Source organism: Ovis aries, chromosome 2 (assembly GCF_016772045.2).
Source record: "Ovis aries strain OAR_USU_Benz2616 breed Rambouillet chromosome 2, ARS-UI_Ramb_v3.0, whole genome shotgun sequence".
NCBI lineage: Eukaryota > Metazoa > Chordata > Mammalia > Artiodactyla > Bovidae > Ovis > Ovis aries.
This window is the reverse complement of record NC_056055.1, coordinates 9,390,746-9,414,394: the sequence shown is the minus strand read 5'-3', so window position 1 is coordinate 9,414,394 and position 23,649 is coordinate 9,390,746. Positions and strand designations below refer to the sequence as shown.

General features: G+C 52.1%; 2 protein-coding genes across 5 annotated transcripts in view; one reads left to right on the top strand and one right to left on the bottom strand.

The window, feature by feature from the left end:
• The first annotated feature begins 2,225 nt into the window (after window positions 1-2,225).
• Window positions 2,226-5,639, top strand: ORM1 (orosomucoid 1). 2 transcript variants are annotated; one of them, XM_004003982.5, is made up of 6 exons: window positions 2,226-2,377; window positions 2,764-2,906; window positions 3,145-3,215; window positions 3,980-4,087; window positions 4,230-4,333; window positions 5,469-5,639. In XM_004003982.5, exons 1-6 carry the CDS (start codon window positions 2,261-2,263, stop codon window positions 5,532-5,534), a joined length of 609 nt encoding a protein of 202 aa, XP_004004031.2. In that variant the 5' UTR covers window positions 2,226-2,260; the 3' UTR covers window positions 5,535-5,639. The 2 variants fall into 2 exon arrangements, with proteins under 2 accessions (XP_004004031.2, XP_060264831.1); XM_060408848.1 differs by having other exon boundaries at window positions 4,230-5,639.
• A 2,139-nt stretch (window positions 5,640-7,778) lies between these two features.
• The window catches only part of AKNA (AT-hook transcription factor), a 58,320-nt gene continuing 42,449 nt past the window's right edge, over window positions 7,779-23,649 (bottom strand). For 2 of the 3 annotated variants that reach the window (XM_012112383.4, XM_042242828.1), the window contains 8 exons: window positions 22,836-22,998; window positions 19,258-19,434; window positions 18,514-18,629; window positions 17,710-17,856; window positions 15,165-15,260; window positions 13,364-13,480; window positions 12,909-13,101; window positions 7,779-8,943 (listed from right to left, as the gene is read on the bottom strand). In XM_012112383.4, the coding sequence (XP_011967773.4) occupies window positions 8,682-8,943; window positions 12,909-13,101; window positions 13,364-13,480; window positions 15,165-15,260; window positions 17,710-17,856; window positions 18,514-18,629; window positions 19,258-19,434; window positions 22,836-22,998 (1,271 nt within the window). In that variant the 3' untranslated portion in view covers window positions 7,779-8,681. The remainder of the gene's footprint in view (window positions 8,944-12,908; window positions 13,102-13,363; window positions 13,481-15,164; window positions 15,261-17,709; window positions 17,857-18,513; window positions 18,630-19,257; window positions 19,435-22,835; window positions 22,999-23,649) is intronic. The other variant, XM_042242830.1, reaches the window with a different exon arrangement.

The window sequence follows — 23,649 nt, the reverse complement described above, 5'->3', positions numbered from 1 at the left end:
TTTCTTTTGAGGGGGGCTGCACTGGGTCTTCGTTGCTGTTCACGGGCTTTCTCTAGTTGCAGTGAGCAGGGGCTACTCTTCCCTGTGGTGCGTGGGCTTCTCACTGTTGCAGAATACAAGCTCTAGAGCGTGAGCTCGGTAGTTGCGGCACACGAGCTCACTTGTCCCACTGCACGTGGAATCTTCCTGGACCAGGGATTGAACCTATGTTTCCTGAATTGGCAGGTGGACTCCCAACCACTGGACCATCAGGGAAGCCTGAGTCTGGTTTTTTTCGTTCAGCCTGTTTTTGAAATTCATTTACGTTGTTGTATATATCTGTAGTTCATTCTTTTTTTGTTGCTAAGTATTATTTCATTGTATAAAAATAACAGTTTGTTTTTCCATTTTCCTTTTGACAGATACCTGAGTTGTTTGTCTTGGGGTAATTTATTTTTATTTATTGGGGGAAGCTTTTAAATATCACTAGTCTTGTATTTTTAAAGACATATGCTTTTCTTTCTCTTGAAAGAAATTCAGATGGTCTCTGACATATCTTCAGAGGAAAAATTACAATCTAAAACATTATAGGCAATTGCGTCTCAATAAAGTTGGGAAAAAATAAATAAAATGCTCTAGGTGTAAAGAAAGGACATGTTTAGGGAAGTTAGAATCCAGAAAGTGAATGAAAGATTATTCATCCATTCAAATTACAACTGCTGACTATACTGACCCAGGAAAAATTATTCAAATATAGGAAATGAATAAGAATACAAAATTGTAAGCCTATCATAACAATACTTTTGGAATCTATTTATACAAATAAAGATTTGACTTCATCACATAGAAATGCAAATGAACAGAGGAATTATTTATTCCAAGGTTTATACTGAGTGTCTGCTCCTTGCTAGGCACTGTTCCAGGACTGGGAACATATGGGTAAAAAGAAAGGCAAGTTCCCTGCTCAACCAGCAGGGGGTGGAGAAAACACAGGGACCATTTCCTGTTTTAGATGTTGAGAGGCGGTTTAAGCAGTATCGGATAGGCCAAAATATTCATTCATCTCTTGTAACATCTTATGGAAAAACTCGAGTGAACTTTTTGGCCAACCCAATACATTTGCTTCCCTGATGGCTCAGACGGTAAAGAATCTGCCTGCAGTGCAGGAGACGTGGATTCGATCCGTGGGTTGGGAAGATCCCCAGGAGAAGGGAATGGTTACCCACTCCAGTATTCTGGCCTGGAGAATTCCATGGACTGTATAGTCCATGGAGTTGAAAAAAGCTAGGTACGACTAAGTGACTTTCACTTACTCACTCAGTACTGGAAATAGATATTCAGCTTAGAGGTCCCTTTCTTTTGGAAATGTCCCTGCCTCCAGGATTGAGTTGGGGCCTCTCTGGATCTTTGTTGTTTCACAGTTGTCCCCACACTCATTTGAGATTGATCCCATGTTTGCCCACACCTCCTACCCCTAAATCCCTCCCCTACTCATTCCCATATACACCACACTCTCCTGGGCACTCTCTAAGTTGCCTTCAGCACTTGATTTACAGCTGGGTCCTTTAAGAGAGTTGGACTATAAAGAAAGCTGTGCGCCGAAGAATTGATGCTTTTGAACAGTGGTGTTGGAGAAGACTCTTGAGAGTCCCTTGGACTGCAAGGAGATCCAACCAGTCCATCCTAAAGGAGATCAGTCCTGGTGTTCATTGGAAGGACTGACGCTGAAGCTGAAACTCCAATACTTTGGCCACCAGATGCGAAGACTCATTTGAAAAGACCCTGATGCTGGGAAAGATTGAAGGCAGAAGAAGGGGATGACACAGGATGAGATGGTTGGATGGCATCTCGACTCAATGCACATGAGTTTGAGTAAACTCTGGGAGTTGGTGATGGACAGGGAGGCCTGGCGTGCTGCAGTCCATAGGGTCGCAGAGTCAGACATGACTGTGTGACTGAACTGACTGACTGGCCTTTGAGTCTTGGCGCTTAATAGAACAGGAATTGAATGGAAACAGGAGACTTTGTTTACAGGCCCCTCAATCATTATCTAAACACATTAACTCCTCCAGGTTAGGGACCCAAATTAGACCCAGGCTTGCAAGCTTTACCTACAGCTGGCTTTGCAGGAAGGATGGAAGGATTTGTGCAAGACATTTCACAAGAGTTTGCTGAATTGTGTCACAGCTGGGTCCTAGGGACCCGCCCACAGCTCCTTTAAAAGTCACTGACGTCTTCCAGCCACCAGCTTGCTTGGCTGCAGGTGTCTCCTGGTCTCAGCATGGCACTGCTTTGGGCTCTCGCTGTCCTGAGCCTCCTTCCCCTGCTGGATGCCCAGAGCCCCAAGTGCGCCAACCTGATGACAGCGGCACCCATTAGCAACACCACCATGGACTGGGTAAGTGCCCGACTCCCTGAGCACCGTAGGCAGCTGCTTCCCTCCCTAGGCTTTCCTTTGCCCTCCTGATACCCCCGTTTTCTCTCCTGGAGCCTGGGCTGAAATTCTGACCAGCCTCCAGAGACATTTCTCTGCTTCTAAACTCAGACGTCTCCTTGCAAGGTCCCTCAGCAGGGAACAACTCTGTCCTAGGTGGGGAGGGACTGCCCAGGGGCTGGGGGGCATTTGAGGAGATACCTAGTTCCCTGAGTGAGCTCTTGTATGATCGCTCCTCATCTGGGGCCCCAGTCTTCTTGTTTGCAAAAACGGGGCAGAGATCTGCTAAGTCTCATCCCTGCTGACTATCAAGGATTTGGCTCCATCACCAATTCCTGGCTTCTCCCCAGCTCTCTGGCAAGTGGTTTTATATTGGCTCCGCTTTCCGAAACCCTGAGTACAATGAGTCGGCTAGAGCAATCCAGGCGGCTTTCTTTTACTTTGAGCCCAGGCACGCGGAGGACAAGCTGATCGTCAGAGAGTACCAGACCATGTGAGAGCCCACACTGCCAGCCCCAGCTTCTGGCTTTCACTCCCAGCTGCAGAAAATCCTTGGGCGAGTCCAACTTTCCTCCTGGCCTCAGCCTCAGCCTTCCCATCGATGGAATTGCGGGGGGAAGGGAAGGGGACACTGACTCTAATTGTCATTTGACTTGTTGACTGCGATGGGTGATCGAGCACTTCTCTTTGACCATCTTACTGTTTTTCTCCCCGCTTCTATCCTGCTGCAGTGCGGACAAGTGTGTCTACAACTGCAGCTACATAAACGTCTATCGTCAGAATGGGACCTTGTCTAAATTGGGTGAGAGCCAACCTTCAGGTGGAGGGCTGCTGTGTGGAGAGGGGAGATGGTGGGTTGTGCAGCCTCAAGGAGGGGCCCTGGAGGACTTCTTATATCTCTGTGGTCCTAGCACCTGCACACAGCAAATAATCAGTAATAACTGCCAGTATTTTCAAGTTCTTGCTGTGTGCCAGGCACTGTTCGAAATGTTTCACATTTAATCCCCTTCATACTAACAGCCCTAGGAGGACATCATAGTGATCAGATGGGGAAAGAGAGAAACAGAGATGTCAAGGAGTCTCCCCGAGGTCACACAGCTTATAATTAGAACTAGGATCTAAACCTCAGGCTGGCTCCAGTCATACATCTCTGTCAATTACTTCATATCTTCTGTGAGCTAAAGGTGGGAGCCTGTATGGGGCAGGCAGTGGCTTCACCCACGTCCCACTAACACTGCAAAGAGGGCACCCAGTAGGAGCCGGTGGAATTGAACAGATGTCACTTTGCAGCCCCGAGGCTCCTGTCTGAGTCTGGTTTCCTCATCTGTAAAATGGAGAGATAAAGGCCTTGACAACCACGGTCCACGTGAGGCTCCTAAGATTGTACACATGGCGGGCACTCGGTCCGGAGCCTGGCACACGGCAGGAGCGAGGGACCAGAGGCCCCAGGGAACCCCTGGCCTTCATGGACTGGCTGTGTGGCCTTGGGCACATCCCTGTTCCTGGCCCATGAGATGGGAACCGTTGTGGTTTCCTGTGGTCTCACCAGAGTCTTCTCTTTTTCAGAGATGGACAGAGAACACTTTGCTGACCTGCTGCTCAGCAAGCACTTCAGGACCTTCATGCTTGCTGCCTCCTGGAATGGCACAAAGAACGTGGGGGTGTCCTTCTACGGTAGATGTCCCAAACCCCTACTCCACCCAAGCCTCACCCCAGGACCACCACTCCCCAGGCTAGATCCCCAGAGCCCCAGCCCTCCCTGGCCTCCCACTCAGGCCTCCCGCATCCCCACCTGGCCCCTTGCTCCCTCTTGCAGCTGACAAGCCAGAGGTGACCCAGGAGCAGAAGAAAGAGTTCCTAGATGTTATCAAGTGCATAGACATCCAGGAATCAGAAATCATATACACTGATGAGAAGAAGGTGAGTGCAAGGAGGTGGGTAGTGCCCACCCTGAGGGTGGTCCCACCTTGGGCAGCCTCAGAGGCCTAGAGAGGGAAGCTGTCAGTCAAGGCTGCACAGCGAGACAGGACATCCTGATCAAACACCGGCTTCCCTGCAGGACCCCCGGGGGATGGATGAGTGTCCAGGAGGGAAAAGTCACTGGGAAATCAGAGAGGATGCCTGGAGTACTTGGGGGGGACTGGAAAACCTAACAGGAAGGGAAGAGCAGAGCCAAGTTGTGGCAAATGGAAAAGAGACACATCCAGGGGATGATCATTTACAGCCGCTGCCTGCCACACCCCAGGCCTCTAATGCCTGTGTGATGGGCAATAGGTCTTATGGTTTTGGAGCCACCCCAACCGCAAGTCTAGGACCGCTGTCCTGATTTTTGCTCTAACAGAATTTTCTGTATCCTCTTAATGCTTTCCTTTAAATCTGTGTTAAATGAAAGGCTTTACTTGGTCTTGTCCTGTGCAATATCTGAAGTCACAGAGCTGATGAGCTGGCTACCCTTTTTTGATGTACGTGAAATACTTTCATGATTATTAAAATGAAAACATCTCCATCTGCCTACCACTGAAGGTCATTTCCCATGACCACCAGTAGCACAAGTCACCACCCCCCATTTTTGGGAACCTCGGAAAAGAGCTTATGAATACAGGCACCGGATTTGGTCCTGAGGCCAGCAGCCTACCTCCCCCATCTGCTGGCTGGGGGGACAGGCCCCAGGCCGCCCTGAACCTCCCTCTCATCATCTTCAAAACGGTGCGAGGAATCCAGGAGATCAACAGAAGGGCAGACAGGGCATGAATGCTCAGACACACCAGTTGTTGAGGGTTTGAGCCTCTGTTTCAGTGGTGAATAAGCTGAGATGTGGAGAGAGGAAATAACCTGCCCAAGGTCACCCAGCTGGAGCCCTGCGTGGGCTGGTGCCACAGTCCAGAGCTCATTCCCCTCTGAAGACCCAGAGTCTCTTTCTGGCCGACCCCTCCCCTCACCCCCGCTCCGTGCCCGCTGCCAGGCCTGGCCCGTCGGTCTCCTGAGCTCAGTCGGGCCTGCCTTCTGCCCAGCCCAGCCCACCCTTCCCTGGCCACGCACTGTCTTCTCCCACTAGGATGCGTGTGGGCCGCTGCAGAAGCAGCACGAGGAGGAAAGGAAGAAGGAGACAGAAGGGTCCTAGTACTGGGCCAGGATCGTGGGGGCTGTGAGGGCCCACCCGCAGCCCCCTGCTCACCCTTTGTAACTCAGTTCCCTCGGCTGCATCAATAAAGTGTGTTTTGGTGTAGTCAGGTTGTCCTTTGCGCGTTCATTCATTCATTCATTCATTCATGTGCCCGCCTGAGTCAACTGAGGTCAGCCCTGGCTGATCAACCGCCCTGAGTCAATCCCTGGTTGGAAGAGCCCTTGCTGTAGTCCCCAGCACATGTGCCAGAATGGACAGCTATATGCACTGAGTGCCTTGGGAGCCCAGCACAGGGAAGTTTCCTTCTAGTGGGGAAGTCTGGGAAGGCTACCTGGAAGGGGCACCTGAACCACTCTAGAAAGATTAGAGCTTGATAGCACCTGCTGTTCCCACTGAAGCCAAAGATCTGTTTAAGGAATATTGAGGCAGAGGACCGTGAGCAGGAGGTCAGGTAGACAGAGGGTGGTGAAGACTCAGGAGTGTGGTGCCAAGCACCAGGGTCCTTACTTTATTAATAGATGTCACCCTGGCCATCTGGGGCGGTGAGTTGGGAGGGGCAAGGCAGGAGGCAGGGAGACCAGCTCGAAGTCTTCCATGAGCATCCTGGAAGAGGCAGGTGCCTGGGCCAGGGCAGGGGCCGGATAGAGGAGGCTCAGAGGACTCGGGGCCAGGCCAGAGGGGCTGTGTGTCTCCTTGAGGTATCCCCAGAGTGCCCGCCTGTCACCCAGAAGGAAGAAAGGACACCTAGGGGTAAGGAGGGTCTCTCAAATCCAGACAACTTACATATGTGATTGGAGCGCTCGCCGTGGAGCCATGTCCAAGGCAGACCCACTTCGAGGTGTAAAGAGGACTGAGGGTCTGAAGCCAGGAGTTGAGCAAGGAAGGCTGGTGTCTGGAACTTCCCTGGTGGTCCAGCGGCTAAGACTCCATGCTCCCAATGCAGGGGGCCTGGGCTCAATCCCTGGTCAGGAAACTGATCCCACATGCAGCAACAAAGATCCCACATGTAGCAACTAAGGCCCCGGTGCAGCCAAATAAATAAATAAATAAACATTAAAAAAAAAGAAGGCCGTTCTCCTTCCAGACCCAAGGGCTCTGCAATACATTGGCGCGTGAGAAGCAGCATGATGCCGGTGGCAGAGAAGTTGGACTGAATAATTCAAGTATTCTGTGTACACAGGTCCTAAGCCATCTGGAGTGAGAGGACCATAACCCTCGCTCCTGAAAACCAGTCTTGAGGCTCACATACCTGCATCCTGCAAAGAGCCACACCTCCAAGACTCAAGCATCCTTTGTCCAAAGCTGCAGCCATGCTGTGCCTGGGGCACTGAGGCTGGAGACATTGCCCTGGGTCCCTACCTTGGGGTCTGCCTTCCCATCCACGTCTCACGAGAGTGTAGGCCTGGAGGCTCAGAACCTATAAGAAATCCTTCATCTCAGCAAGATGCCATTGTCAACTCTCCGGAGAAGGATCAGTTGAAAAATGAAATCAAAATGGGTTCTAGAGAAGCAAGTGAGATGAGAGGTGGGAAAGACTGGAGAAAAGGCCAAGGGAAGAAGAAGCAGGAGTCGGGGAGAAAATGTCATGCAGGTTTGGGGAGAATAAAACAGTTACAAAGAACATGGACTTTGGAGACAGACCATCACAAGTTCCGGTAGACAGAACCTCGGTCTCCTCATCAATAAAATGGGGGCACACTTAGCTCAAGGATTGGCATCTAGGAGACGCTCAGTCAATAGCAGCTGTTGTTTGGTGTTAAAAGGAGCACTGGAAAGAGAGCCCAGGCTCGTGCTCACCCAGACACCTATTTGCTCACAATGTCTCACAAGAGAGGCTTGGCCAGACAGCCTCTCCTTGCAGCCCCCTCCAGTGGAAAGCTTCATGGTTCTGAGCGGGTAAAGCTGGAGAAACAGATGGCGCCAAGAGGCAGGCAGGTTGAGTCTGGAAATGTGCGCCCAACCTGTCCTCCGGGGGAGGGCTCCACCCAGCGCCGAGTCTTTTGCCCCCTAACGTGACCTTAGAAACCACAAGGATGACATACATCACAGATGTGGGTGGGTTTGGGAATGTTTGGGTTGTTCTCTGGCCTCCACTTCTTGAGATTACTGTCTAGGGACTTCCACGGTGAGCCAGTGTTAGGACCCCGTGCTGCCACTACAGGGAGTGTGGGTTCAGTCCCCGGTCAGGGAACTAAGATCCCATGTGCCATGCGGCATGGCCAAAAAATACAAATAAAACAGTTTTAAAGATTAATATTCACTCTTCTTTATTTGCTCTCATAACGAAAATAGATTTTTTTTTAATGCCCCAAATATACAAATATCAGTGATGCACACACATTCCAGAAAAGCTGAGGTCTGAGCTGCTACAGGGTCGGGGAGCAGATGGCCTGGCCTCAGGGGCACACACCAGGAGCTGGCAGGAAGCTGGCCTTTGGCCCAGTTCCACAGGGGTCCCATTTCCACAGGGGAGAGCCAGGGGTCTCGGCATGAGGTACTGAGGGGAGACCGTGGTAGACAGCTTTCCAGGGCCCCCTGTGGGGTGTCTCCATCGCAGCAAGCCCGTGGGAAAGCACGGGGAGGCTGGGCACTTCTAAGATATTCCAGTGGCCTCAGAGTACCCCATGGACTGACCACCAGTCACCAGGAGGAAGGTCCCTGGCCACATCCTTCTCAGAGATGCCTACTCTGGAGTGGCTGGTCACAGGTGGGGGACAAATTTTCACCAGAGACCCTGGCTCCATCCCCTCTTATCTGGCCTCCTAAGAAGGATTCAAGGTCAGAAAAATGCCTCAGTTAAAGAAAAAACAACAACAACAAAAAAACCTGTCCATCATACATAAAATACACATTATTAGCTGGAGATGGATGCGTGCAGGCCAGGGGCCTCCCAGAGATGGTGTCTGGGCAGTGGGTGGCCTCAGTCCCAGCCTCAACCTCGTCAGGGCTAGGAAATGACTTCTTTGAGTCACCCACTGCCACTCCTTCCGTTCTGGAAGCATGGAGGCTGAAAGGCAGGGCCCGGGGCGGAGGGAGCCTTCCTCGTGAGGGTCTGCGGGGCCTCTGGGAGTGGCTCGGCGCCCTCTGGCCTGGGGCGGGGGCGCCCGCCAGCCCCGCCCGCCGCGTGTCCCTGAGCCTCAAGCATCAGAAGAGGCAGGAGCCCCGCAGGCCGCGGGCCTGGCGCAGCTCGGCCGACAGCGAGCGGCTCATGTGCTGGGTGGTGGAGCGGACGCTCTCGGCAGCCTCGACCGCCCGGCTCAGGGCCTTGTTGAGCTCCTCCAGGTCCTTCAGGTCCAGCTGGACGGAGTGCCGGGGTCCCCGGGCCGGCCGGGAGCAGGCTGCGGGAGGCCACTCGGCGGCTGCTCGGACTGGGGGTGCTGAGGTAGGTGCTGGCGGAGCGTAGTACCTGCGGGGAGAGATGGGTGAGTTCCCTGACCATGGGGACGCCTTGGGGCGCCTCAGGCCCGGCTCAGCCCTTGGCCCCTACATTCTGAGTCTCGGCTTCTTCACCTCCAAAATGGGGAAAATATCCCCTGCCAAGGGATGTGTTGGAGGGATGAAGTCAGAACAGTGCTCAAAAGCGGCCAGTGCCACCTACCCATTCATTGAACAAATACGTACTGACCTTATACTAAGTACTAAGTGCTGGGGCCTGCGGTTACCATGGTGAATGAACACCCCTGCCTGCTGCCTTCAGGGAGCTTCTCGTCTGGAAGCCTGGTCTCAGGGAGACCAGGACCACCCCAGGTTCTGGAGCAAGCCTCCTTCACCAGAGAGGTAATGCATGGAGTCCTATTTGTCAGGTGTGGAGTGATAGAGAAGCATGACAATAATAATTAGGATTCTGCAGGAGTGCGATGGTCTGGCTCCTCTCACCCAGAGCAGAAGGTGGAAGTGCATCCTTCCCAGCCTGGTCCTGCGGGAACGTGGGGTGTTATTTAAAAGTCCTGGGGGAAATGGGCGGAGGAGCCGCGAGATGAAGCACAGATTTCCCCAAGAAGTGACTCCTGTATTCATCCAAAGATGCCCAAGTTTAGGGTTCAAGGAAACTGGTGCTGGGCAAGAAGCGCTGGCACCTGTGACGTGGAATACAGTGTGTAGAGGGGGACAAAGTGAAAGATGGAGACAAGGAAGCGTTTCGCCTACATGGAGCAGGAATGGGTTTAGGAAGACTTGGCTGCAGACATTCGCTGGTGTGTTGCTTGGCACGCGGTAAACTCCAGTCTCACTCCTGATCCTTCACTTTCTCATTTGCATTATTGCACAGTGTGACAAAAGGGCTATGCTAGGATCTGAACAGATGTCTCTCCAAACCAGATAAACAGATGGCCAACAAGCACGTGAAAAGATGCTCAATATCATTAGCCATCAGGGAAATGCAAATCAAAACTACATGAGATGCTACTTCAACACACTCCCCATCCACTGGGTTGGCTACAAACACAGACAGATACCAGTGAGTTTTGTGAGAGGATGTGAGAGACTGGAGCCATACACTGCTGGGGGGAATGTGAAACGGCGCCGCGAGTTTGGAAGGCAGTTTGACGGTTGCTCAAACAGTTAAACACGGTGCCTAGCCCTGGGCTGGAATCTTCATCCTTGGTACCCACAGGCCAGGCTCTGAGATAAGTGCTTTACTAGCACTATCTTGTTTATTTCGTAGGTACTTTTATGCTTATTTTACAGATGAGTGAAGTCACGCTCAGAGAAGCTAAGGGATGCAGAAGGCTGCCCCAAATCCTGGTCATTCCTCTTGGCCACCCACATAACCATGAACAAACTACTTCACTTTCAAGGGCTCCATTTCCCCCAGAAAACAGCCACACTTAGCTACCTCCCAGGGTAGAGCCAATAGGAAAACTCAGGTAAAAAGCTCTGTATGTCTGGTGCCCTATAAATAACAGCTACTGAGGATTCTCCCAGAATCAGGGGGCTGGGGCAGTACCCGATTTAAACCCACAGCTAATTAGCTCCCGGTAGATCCTGATACATATCATCTGAACCGAATGAATGAATGGGCTTCTTGAACCCCAGTTCTCTCCTTTAGGGACAGACGAGCTGGTGTAACTACTGGATTCCCACACACCCCTGCCTTCTGATAATTTGATGGCCAGACTGACCTGAAAGTTACCCCGAATTCCCCATAGGGCAGATGCTACAGAACAGAACAAACAACAACCAGAAAACCCCACTAAACCAAAAAATTTGCTAGAAACTAGAAAGCCAGACTAGAAAGCCTCCGGTTCAGAGGTTGTAAGGCGGCTGGCCAGCAGGTGGCAGCACAGGCCCACTCAGCTTTCTAAGGCCTGCCCGGCTGCAACCACTGAGCATATTCAGTCCTGCTTGACTGGTCGGTGGAGAAATGTAGTGTCATCAGTGCCAATTTCAGTAGTATTAGAAGCACTGTGGTTACTGGCCGCCCTGACCCACTTATTTTACAGCGAAGGAAACTGGTATAGAGCTAGCTGACAACAGTCTGCAGAAGACAAATCTAATTCCAGGGTCTGGGCTTTTATCCTCTGCACAATCCTGTCTTGTTGAAAGCACCTTCCCTCATTTTTCTTCTTACTGGCAACAACATTGAAGGGTAGCAGCGTTGACACAGCTGCCATTTATTCAGCCAAGAGCATGTGCCAGCATGCACTACAAACCCCACAAACATCTCTTGCCACCTGCCTCATCTAATCCTCATACAAACGGTATGTGACCGAGACTCTGACCCCGTTTAACAGAGAGGGAAACTGAGGCTCAGAGAGGAGCCTTGCTTTACCAAGGCCGCAGCAATAATAAATGGCAGACAGGATTCCAGTGCAGCTCTGATTCTAAAACCTAAGCCTTTTTCACCTCGACTCCTGTGTCTTTTGTCTTAACTGATGTTACATCCAAATGTAACATGCAAACAGTAATTGCTCATCCTACCATGGACCGGACTGGTGTGCCTCTGAACTGTCAAGACCACTGGGAACAAGGAAAGTCTGAGAAACTGTCTCAGCCAGAAGGAGCCTGGGAGATGTAACAACTAAATATACGTGGTACGTTGGGGTGGGGAATCCTGGAAGAGAAAAAGGACTTCAGGAAAAAACTAAAGAAGCCTAAATAAACTGTGGATTATATTTAATAACCATGTATTAATAATGGTTCACTAACTGCAGATAGTGACTGCAGCCATGAAATTAAAAGATGCTTACTCCTCGGAAGAAAAGTTATGACCAACCTAGATAGCATATTCAAAAGCAGAGACATTACTTTGCCGACTAAGGTCTGTCTAGTCAAGGCTATGGTTTTTCCAGTAGTCATGTATGGATGTGAGAGTTGGACTGTGAAGAAGGCTGAGCGCCAAAGAATTGATGCTTTTGAACTGTGGTGTTGGAGAAGACTCTTGAGAGTCCCTTGACTGCAAGGAGATCCAACCAGTCCATTCTGAAGGAGATCAGCCCTGGGATTTCTTTGGAAGGAATGATGCTAAAGCTGAAACTCCAGTACTTTGGCCACCTCATGTGAAGAGTTGACTCATTGGAAAAGACTCTGATGCTGGGAGGGATTGGGGGCAGGAGGAGAAGGGGACGACAGAGGACGAGATGGCTGGATGGCATCACTGACTCGAGGACGTGAGTCTGAGTGAACTCCGGGAGTTGGTGATGGACAGGGAGGCCTGGCGTGCTGCGATTCATGGGGTCACAGAGTCGGACACGGCTGAGCGACTGAACTGAACTGCACGTGGACCGTATCAAGGTGTGTGTGTGTTAGTTGCCCAGTTGTATCCGACTCTTTGCAACCCCGTGGACTAGAGCCCACCAGCTCCTCTGTCCATGGAATTTTCCAGGCGAGAATACTGGAGTGGGTTTCCATTTCTTTCTCCAGGGGATGTTTCTGACCCGGGGATTGACCCAAGTCTCTTGCATATCCTGCACTGGCAGGCAGGTTCTTTACCACTGTGCTACCTGGGAAGGTTACCATATCAAGGTAAGATGTTAGTATTAGAGGAAACGGTGTTTGGGGTATATATGGGAACTCTCCGTCTTATCTGTTTCTTTTCTCTATAAATCTAAAACTGTTCTAAAAATAAAGTCTAGTTTTTTTAAAGTGAGGGCTTAGTTGCTTGCTAAGAAGACCCACAAGGAAATGGGAGATGATTACGGTTCTAAGTCCCCATGAGGGCAAGGCCCTCTGCCAGGCTCCTTCACTGTTAGGTCCCAGGGTCAAGCAGTCTCCCTGGTACCCAGAGAGCATTCAAGGTTTGTTGAGTGACTATACAAGTGTTGGGGAGAAACACAGGAGTACTCAGTGCTGAGTTCTCAGCTACCCAGCTCAGGGCTGGATGCTATTAAGCGATTCAAACAGGCAAGGAGGGCTGGAAGGGAAGGTTCTTACACAGTGGCTGATGGATAAGGCAGGACGGGAACCGAGGAGATGTAGGCAAAGGCAGGAGGGGCTGGTGCCGAGGGCGCGGCAGCCAGATACCACAGTCCAGGAGGCGGCCGGGGCGGCGACCCTGCTCGCTTGCTCCTCTGCTTGGGGCTGGATGTTGAAGGTGAATTTCTCCTGGTGGTGGCCTTTTCTGGCGCTGTCAGGGAGAGACAGCAGAGACACAGTCTCACAACCCGGGAAGATCTGGCAGAGAACAGAGGGCTCCCCAGCCCCGCCAACCCCGTTGGAGCTAGACAGCGGGCCAGCCACGCAGGGAGTGCCTCGCTTTGGGAAGCCAGCTCTCATCCAGTTTGCTCCACCCCAGATTGGGCGAGCTGCCATCCTGGGTAAACCCCCTCCCAGGGCCCCAAACCCAAATCCAGGGGAGCAGGGGGGAAGAGATGGAGCATCATTCCTACCAGAGGTGGCTGAGTCTGGGCCATCCCCCTCAGAGAGGGACCCAACTTGACTACACAGGGGACATCGCAAGGTCTCACTACGAGACGGTCCCACTGGGTCCCTGCTGACAGCATCACCTGGAAGAGGAGGCAGGGAGGTCAGGAGAGGGTGATGTCTGAGTCACCAGGCCCCCCCACAGGCCTCCCGCAGCACTGAGCTCCTCTCAGGGACCACTGCAGAGGAGACAAGCTGCCTCCACTGGGCGACAATACTGATGGACCACGACAGGGAGAGGCATCTCATGAGCCAGGCCCTCTGCTCAGAGTCTTCATTTATTAACTGATTGAATCCAGTGAGCCACTGGACTAGCTATAATTATCACTTGCCCATTTTACAGATGGAGAAACTGAGGCTCCAATAGGTTGAATAATTTGCTGTCTCAGAGCTAGGAAGCAGCGGTCCTCTGTCTGATCTCAAGCCTGGCTCTCCTGTCTGCAGCCCCTGTATCTATGGCCATTCTCCGCAGTGACACAGGCCCATTCTCTAGGAGGGACTGGGCCACAAAGGCCCCCCGGGCACCAGGCGGGTCAGTGGAAGCCTAAGTGAGCAGGAGTGTGGGCACTCTGGCTCTCTTCCAGTGCAAATCCTCAGCACCGCATCTGGGGGAATTCCAGGGTCCACCTGTCTCTCCTCAGGCCTCAGCTCAGCATCACTCCCTCTGGGAAGCCCTCCTACCCCCTGGGCTGAGTTATGGGCTCTGCAGCCCCACCTGTGCTCTCCCATCCCTGTTCTGACTCTTCAGTTTTGTCTGCTTAGCTGAGTTTGTCAGGGGCAAGGCCCAAAGCCCAGTATAAGAAAATGCTGAATAATGAATGAGTGAGTAGGCCTACTGGGACTCTAGCAAAGGCACAGAAATATAGCGGTGAGGAGCCAGGGCTTTAGAGTCACAAAGACCTGGGTTCAAACAACAATGTTGTTGGCAAGCATGACAGTGAGAGGCATCTCATGAACCAGGCCCTCTGCTCAGAGTCTTCATTTATTAACTGATTGAATCCAACGAGCCACTGAACTAGCTGGCTCTACCACTTGTGAGCTGTGTGTCCTTCGGCAAGTCACTTGCCCTCTCTGAGCCTCAGTGTCTGCACTCATGGGAATGGTAGTAAAATGGACAAAACCTACTCCATAGGGTTGTGAGGATAATGCTTGTAAAAGCCTCATCATGTTGCTAAGTCAGGGCTTAATGAACGACAGTGCTATCATTATCATCGTCATTGCTTGAAAGAGCCTCAGAGACCATCTCCAGACCTTTCATTATAGATGTGGAGCCCAAGGCTCAGAGCAGTTAAGGAACTTGTCTGATGTCACACAGCATGTCAGGGGCAGAACCGGGACTAGAACCTGGTGTCCATGTTCTCAGGCTACTGCTCTTCCCACTGCTCTTCCCCGAAACCCTTGGGTTTGGGGGAGAGGGTGGGGAGGGCGGAAGGTAGACAGAGGGGAGACAAGATAATCATCGCTGCCAGCCTGCCGGCTGCTCACATCCCTCCCCGCATTAGGAACTTCTGGAATCATTTTCATGGTTTCTCGACATCAAGGTGAAGGAGACTGGCTTCAGGCAAAGCACCTGGAGAGATAGATGTGGGGGCAGGGCACTCTGGGAAAGCTGAGAAGTCCAGAAAAGTCCTGCTCCCGTCTGCACCTTGACCCACCACTGGGCTCAGGGCAGTCTGTGTCCGGCCCAACTGCACCCCTGCCCCCCAGCCAAGGGCAAGAAGCTGCAGCCTTACAGCCCTGGCTGCTTGTCCAGGTGCCACCCCCTACCTGGATCCTCTGTCCTAGGGGGTCGGCAGTGGGGACAGGAGACCGGGACACTGCTTCTTGGTACAGTCTTGGGGGACAGAACATAGTACTCCTGGCCTGGGGAAGAAACCAGAACAGTATCAGCTATGCATGGATGCAGAACTGGAGATGATGTAGAATACAAATCTCTCTCCTCTCCCTCCAGATGGTTTCACAGTCTCCCTCTCAGCCTTTTTCTCATGCACACACAATGTGTGCATAAATATGTAGATGCTTAAGTGTGCGTGTGCGTATACACATATAGATAGAACACACTTATCTGTCCGTTTATTGTAAGCTCTTTCCAGAGTCCTGTTTCATTGCAGATCCTATTGGAACCAACTGCCTAGTTCTTGACATACGGAAAAAAAATCAACAAACCCAGGCTCAGTCAAGACTGGAAAGCAGGCAGAAAGATGGGATAAGCAACGGCAGAACATGGTGGTTCTCCCCAGACCCCAACCTGCTGGTTAGGATTAGAATGGCCTGGGCACAGAGTCAGCGGTGTTTTCTCTGTGCTCCAAGTGGCTGGGAAATGGGGAGAGTCATACTGTGGGTTTCACAGGCTTGTTGGAGGACTGAGTGGGGCTGAATCCGTGTATTCTGCCCCGCACTCAGCAGACGTCAGGTCCTTAAGGTTATCCCTGGTGGCTCAGATGGTAAAGCGTCTGTCTACAATGCGGGAGACCCAGGTTTAATCCCTGGGTGGGGAAGATCCCCTGGAGAAGGAAATGGAAATCCACTCCAGCACTATTGCCTGGAAAATCCCATGGACAGAGGAGCTTGGTAGCTTACAGTCCATGGGGTCGCAAAGAGTCGGACACGACTGAGCGACTTCACTTCACTAAGGTTATCAAAAACTCGGACAGACTTTTGGGTCTGCACTCAGCTCCACTATTCCCTGCCTTATCCATCCCTGAGTCTCACATAAGACCTTTGGGATGATGTCCTCTGCCGTGCAGGGTCTCCACTTTGTACTCCGTGTGTGTTGCCCTGGGGCGCCTGGACACGCTATTAAGCCTCGGTGTCTATTTGCTCCGTTGGGAGATGTGTATCTCATTTCCTCCTTTGTGTGCATCGCTTAGCCTTCTGGATCTGAGGTTAACCGCCCTCCTTCCCAGCGATATATGGGTGAGAGCCAAGGCTGTAATTTGCTTACTGTAATTTGCATGCTTACTATAATTGCTTATTTGTTACTCTCTTCTCTGCTGTGCAGTCAGATTCATGAAAGTAGGAACCATATCCATATTTAATATTTGACCTGTGGGCGTGCTCTGTCATGTCCGACTCTTTGTGACCCTAGGGACTGTAGCCCCTCAGGCTCCTCTGTCCATGGGATTTTTCAAGCAAGAACACTGGAATGGATTGCCATTTCCTACTCCAAGGGAATAGGTCCCATCACTTCATGGCAAATTGATGGGGAAACAGTGACAGGCTATACTGGGGGGCTCCAAAATCACTGCAGATGGGGACTGCGGCCATGAAATTAAAAGACGCTTGCTCCTTGGAAGGAAAGTTATGACCAACCTAGACAGCATATTAAAAAGCAGAGACATTACTTTGCCAACAAAGATCCATTTAGTCAAAGCTGTGGTTTTTCCAGTAGTCATGTATGGATGTGAGAGTTGGACTATAATGCTAAGCGCCGAAGAATTGATGCTTTTGAACTGTGGTGTTGGAAGACTCTTGAGAGTCCCTTGGACAGCAAGGAGATCCAAACAGTCCATCCTAAAGGAAATCAGTCCTGAATATTCATTGGAAGGACTGATGTTGAAGCTGAAACTCCAATACTTTGGCTACCTGATGTGCAGAACTAACTCATTTGAAAAGATCCTAATGCTGGGAAAGATTGAAGGCAGGAGAAGGGGACAACAAAGGATGAGATGGTTGGATGGCATCACTGACTCGATGGACGTGAGTTTGAGTAAACTCTGGAAGTTGGTGATGGACAGGGAGGCCTGGTGTGCTGCAGTCCATGGGGTCACAAAGAGTAAGACACAACTGAGCGACTGAAGTAACTGAACTGAACTCCAGGGGATCTTCCCAATCCAGGGATCAAACCCACATGTCTCATGTCTCCTGAATTGGCAGGCAGATTCTTGACCACTGAGCCACCTGGGAAGCTAGGTTATATCTAATGTAACGCACTTTGAAATCCTATTAGGTGTCACCACAAGCTATGTGCTGGGTGCGCCCTGGGGAATCACAGCCTTAATGGAAGGAAGTGATTCTGTGTTCACTGTTACTCAGGCCCTGCAAGCAGCAAGCTCTTCCTAACCCGCTTCATGATTGACCAAGCTGAGTGGACTTTCTCCGAACCCAGCATAGGCCCCGAAAAAGCGGGGGTCTCAGAAACTGTTTGCTCAGTGAGTCAATGCACAAACACACCCAGATTCACAGAGACAACGCTCCCTGATGTTTTTCTATCACAGAACTCATAGAAAATGACAATATTTCAATGGCCCACCGGCTAAACGGAAGCGACCACCTGGGGCCCGCGCACCTCCAGCGCCCCCTCCTGGCTCACCTGTGTATTGGCCTCGGAAGGTGACCCTGTCAGGCCGTCCGGTGCTGCTCACTCCTTTTGCTCCATCCCGAGCGGCCTGCGGACTGTTCTCGGTGGTCCTTCCCCTCTCAGAAAACAACCTGGGGGAGGCTGGCTCAGATTCGGAACCTGGGGTGGAAAGAGGGGCATCAGAGGGGGAGGGGATGGGGGACACGTAGCTAAGGGATTGGGCAGATCACGAGTCCAGGCTCTGGGATTTTAAGCCTACAGCCCCCCTTCCCCCAGCCCCTTAGTAATCACAGCCGCCACACCTGGCCCCCTGACCCTGTACTGAGCGCTTTGCACGCTCCCTGTCACGCACCCCCGCAGCAGCCCCAGGAGCGGACACTGTGATCCCTGCACTGTTAGCTGGCCCCTGAACTGCGCAGGGCAGGCACACAAGCTGGCAAGACCACACAGCTGGGAGGATGTGATGGGGCTGCTGACTTTAGAGCCATGCTCCTCCAGGGAAGTCCCCTGTGCTTTTGGGCTTTGGCACCCTGATCTGCAGAAGGTGGATGATGCGACCCACCCTGCAGTGAAGACGAAGCAAGATGACACCTACGCTCGAAGCCCTTACAGAAACCACAGCACAGAGCCGGTGCGCGGCATGCCGCGGCTGCCACTGGAAGCGCGCGGCATTTCAGAGGGCTACGACTGCCTAACAAAGACGCCCCAAAACCTTCTCTGGGTTTCCTCGAGGGCGGCTGCTGTGGCCCCTGACTCCTGAGCCAACATGCCCAGACTGTGGACTCCAAAAATCAGTCCTGGCAGGTGGTCACTTACTCAGGGACAGTCGAGGCTCCTCCCGAGGCACCGAGGAGGACCTGGCTCGCCGCCTTCCCGTGGGAACAGCTTGCTCTGCACCCCCGGGCTCACCAGACGACCTCTCCGTGGATTTGCTAGCAAAAGAGAGAGAGCGATGATGTCACTGGATGCGGTTTTATGCAGCCTTTAAAGATGATCAGGGAGAAGCCCAACCCAGAGAAATGCTTATAACATAAGGAAAGAGGAGAACATGAAAGTCAAAAGCAAAGACTCTGGAGTCAGACCCACAGAAGATGGCGCTGAGCCTCTCTGACCCTCAGTTTCCTCATCTGTCAAATGGGGAAATAGGTGCGATTACTTCAAAGTGTAGTTGGAAGAAGTGATGAGAGAGTGTCTGTTGAAAACCTTAACCTAGGAACACTCAGAAGTTAGAGATGATTCTATAAGTCATCACAAGTGAACAGCTGCAGAGTGAGTGGGTGAGAGGGTGAGGGTCCTGCAAATGTCCTAGCTCTTCACTTGGGTATGAGTTCAGGGACATTCACTGTATCATGCTTTATTAGCAAAACATGTGTTCAGTCTATTTTATGCATCAAATATGACATGGTGAAAAAAAAAAATCTAAGTGTGAATGAATGAGTAAGTGAGAGAGGGGGATGATTGTGCCCGAGTCCACATGCCAGGGGACAGCCAGAGACCAGCTAACTCTGCCTTCTGCAGCTCCCGCCAAGGCCGAGGGGCAGGAACGTGGGGGTCACCTACCTGCCGTAATGGGAGCTCCAAGCGGCTGAGGAATCTCCTGACCGCTTCCGGGCCCGGGTGGGGCGGGCGCAGCCGGACGCTGAGCGCGTGGGGCGGCCCTGGGGGTGCTGGTGGAGGCTGTCCTCCAGCCTCAGACGGAGCCGGGAGACCTCATCCTGCAGGTCCCGGATGGCCTGGCTGGGGTGGGGGTGGAGACGGGAATGAAGGACAGGTGCACAGTGAACAGGCAGCAGCCGCTCCCTGGGCGCCGGGTCTCTGTCCCTTTCCAGCAAACACGGTCTAACTCTGGACCTTGAAATGGATCTTGAACTCCCTTGAGTGTCTGCTTTCCTCGCTGCATATCTAGACACCTCTCTGAGTTCACGTCCCTGCACATTTGGTGAGCAAAGCAGAACTTTCTTTGAGGTTTACCTAACCTAGCATGCAGGCCCTCTGAGTAGCTATTCTGAAATGCCAGCGACAAAGTTTCAAGATTGAGATGAGGATGCAGAGTGGAGAGAGTCACTCAGTTGTGTCCGGCTCTTTGTGACGTGATGGACTGTAGCACGCCAGGCTTCCCTGTCCTCTACCATCTCGGAGCTTGCTCAAACTCCTGTCCGTTGAGTCAGTGATGCCATCTAACCATCTCATCCTCTGAGGAGTAAAGAGGGCATTGGCTAAAGCTGCACTTTAAAATTTCAATTCTGAGACTTCCCTGGCAATCCACTGGTTAAGATTCCACACTCCCAATGCAGGGGGCAGAGGTTCAGCCCCTGGGCAGGGACCTAAGATCCCACAGGCCACACAGTGCGGCCTGAGCAAAACAAAACTTTCAGTTCGGATCTGCCTCAGGCCCTGGACTGCCCTCCCCTTCCTCTGCGTCTGTCTCTAGAGACCCTGACTGTCTGTCCAGGCCTGCTTCCTTCCCGCCCTTGCTTAGCTCCTCCCCTACAGGGTTCCCCTAAACCTTTCCTAAATTACTCAAGCCCAGCATTCCGCTCCAGGCAGAAAATGCTTGTCTGTCTGTCTCCGGAAGCAGATGGCGAGTGCCTGGCGGCCAAGCAGACCTCCCCATCTCACAACACCTTAGAGCCTCGCATCTCATAGATGCTCAGGGACTGTCACTGATCTGGCCTCCAGACTCCAAGAGGGAGCAGAGGAAAGATGTGTGTGTGGAGAGGGGACAAGGAGACATGTGGTGTTACCTTTAGGTGCCAGCTGGCACTCAGTCACTGAAAGGTTAGGTCAGGAAGGCCAAGATCGTCACATCCAGGACAAGTGGGTGTGAGCAGAGTGGCATCTCAGGGAAGCCCCCAAACACAGCCCAGCCTGTGACTGGTAAGGAACCTCATGAGCCCCTGGCATCTTAGGAGCAAATCTTATTTGTGTTTCTCCTTGATCAGTCCCTGAATCTCTAGGGTCTTGTTCTGAGGGCATCACTGGCATTGAGGCAGCCAATCCCACCCAGACACCCCGGCACACAAACCCCCTACACCCGGGGCTTTAGAGTCCGGGTTGGGCATGGCATTCCTCCCCGCTGATTCCTCCACCTCCAGGTTCTCTGGCTACTGTTTGGACCAGCTTCCGGGGTGAGGGCTCCCCTCAGGGTTAGTTCTTGCCTGGTGGTCCCTGGACTCACGGTGGGGTGGCTCCCGGCGCCACATGCGGCAGACATCGGCTCTCAGATGGGTGTGCCCAGAGGGAGTGGAGACATCTCTCTGCCTATGCCCTGGCACTCTGGGCGTCCAAGGGCAGTTGGTTCCCTTGGCAATTCCCAGGGAAACGCTTGTTGGGGTTTCCAAGGCAAACCATGAGGGTGGCGGCTGCAGGAGAGTGAGAACTCTGGCCACCCGTTAACCCCTGAAAGGCAGGACCGCAGTCCTGCAGTGGTGCAAGACCAGGGCAGCTCTGGCTCCCTGTCCAGGTCAGAGGCCGCTGGGCGAGGGCCTGGAATTTGGACCATGCCCTTGGGTGTCACTTGTCCTCTCCGGCTTGTTTCCATCATGATCTTGGCCTTCCTGACCTAACCTTTCAGTGACTGAGTGCCAGCTGGCACCTAAAGGTCATCTTTCCCTGCAATTTCACTCCCCCTCCTAAGTTTCCCATCTCTGCATCGGTATCCAACTGGTTAACAAGCCAGAAATCTGATTCATTCTGAACCCTTCTTTTCCCCCGAGCACCCTGAAAGTTAACCAACTCCCAAATCCTGTTGGCCCAAGGCCTAATTACCCCCTTTCAAATACACTCCCTGCCCTCACTGACGGCCCCAACACCTCTCTCTGGGGTGTCGTAGCCTTCTCAGCAGTCCCTGGCCTCCACACCCACCATCACCGTGGCCAGAGAATTCTTGCCACAGTGTAAATCCAACCCTGCAGCTTCCTTACTTAAAGCCTCCCTCATTATCCTTAGATGAGACTTTCCACATTCATAAATATTCAGTGAGCACCTCCTCTGAGCAAAGACATCATCCAAACTTCTCACCAGCTGTGTCAAAGGTTCTCTAAGCTCTCCCCCAGGTCTCCCTGTCTTCCTCTCTGCTTTTATTGTTTAATGGCCCACCTTATACTTGAGGATCTGACTATAATAAACATTAGGTGCCTCTAGGCCTTTGCACATGCTCTTCCCTCTGCTGGGATACTCTTTCAGCTCTCTGCCTTCTGGTCTCAGTTAAGATACCACTTCCTCCAGGAAGCCCTCCCTGAAGCCTCTGACTGGGCTAGATGCCCCTTCTCTGTGCTCCCACGGTCCCTCGGGCCTGTGCTATCACTGTACTTATCACACTGGGGATGGAACCTTGTTTCTTGGTCCATCTTACAGGATGGTGAGCTTTACGAGGTCAAGGACTGTCTTGTCCACTACTGTATTCCCAGGGGTTGACATACTGTAGGTAAATAAGCCTCTCACTGACTCAATGGACCTGAGTTTGAGCAAACTCTGGGAGACTATGGAGGACAGGGAAGCCTGGTGGGCTGCAGTCCTTGGGGTCGCGAAGATTTGGACATGACTTAGTGACGGAACAACAACAACAAGCCTCTCGTTCCTCTGCTGATGTCATAGGGCGTGGCAGGAGTGCACTTGCTAAGCGCAGGCCTGGAAACCAACCCCCCAACCTGACAAAGGCCTGTGACTGACTCCTGGGCCAAAGCCACTCAGGACAGCAGGAAGAGGACTAGTCCCCTTTCCCTGTCCTGTCTAGCGAAGCGAGGAAAAATCTTTCTTAGTAGAAAAACTGCACTTGGATTAAAAAGAAAAAATTGAAAAAACATTCTCTTTTTGGTTCATATAATAAACACATAAACTGCAGAAAACACACCCCGGGAAGTGTAGGCCCATTTTGGAAGGGAAATGCGGGGAGGCAGGGAGAGGGGTCCTAGCACCAGCAAGGTGAACTTCTAGATCATTTCCTACGGGCTAGAGAAGTGTCCTCAGCGTCTACACCAAGGAGGACCCACAGGATCCACTGGGAGGCAGGATGCCTGGGTCCCAGCACAGCCACCACTGGATGAGACCCCAGAGAGCCCCTGCCTCCCTTGGGCATCACCCCCCCCCCCCGTCTCTCTGATGCACTTGAATCCTCAGCACCCAAGCAACCAACTTACTCGCGCCCCGTCCTGGTGAGGAAGAAGGTGGAGGTGATCTCTGCGGGTTCACGGGGTGGAGTGGCAGCCACAGGGGCAGGGGTGGGAGGTGGGCTGATTGTCGCGCTAGGGAGGATCGGTTCAGGAATCCGCTTCCGCCCCTTAAACTCTGAGCCAGGGACCTCTAGGGAGGCAGAAGGAGACCAAAGTGAGTTTACACAGAGAGGACCCTTGAAGTGTGAACTTTTGTGGGTGGAAGTATGGTGGGCGTGAAGAGATGGGGCCCGGCTGAGGTCACAGATGAAGCTCCTGTGGAGGCCAATGACCCTCAAAACAGGAAGAAGATGTGGTTTTTGCTGGGAGCTTGGGGTGCAAAGCTGCAGAGGCCCTTATGACTAGATTCCCCCTACCATCCACCACTTTTGCAGCAGATGCGAGTCTCCAAGGCTCTCCTCCTGCAAAGAGCTCCCTTCTTCTCCACATAGACCCTGACTCTGCGCATCTCCAGGCTGCCCTAGGACCAGCCTCGGAGCCTCCACCTCCCTCTGAAATTAGTCACAGCTTTGCCTGCTCACATGTTTCTCAGAGCATTCAAAACTTTAGGCTCTCGACGGGGGTGGGTGACCAGAGTTACAAACCACTCATTCAGCATGTGCATTAAAAACAGTGCACCCTGGGAAGACTACTCAGCAATATAAAAAGGAATAGACTATTGATTTATGGAATAATCTATGTGAATCTCCAGAAAAGCATGCTGAGTGAAAAGTAAGCCGATCCTGAAAGGTTATATATATACGATTTCATTTCTATGACATTCTGAAATGACAAAATTACA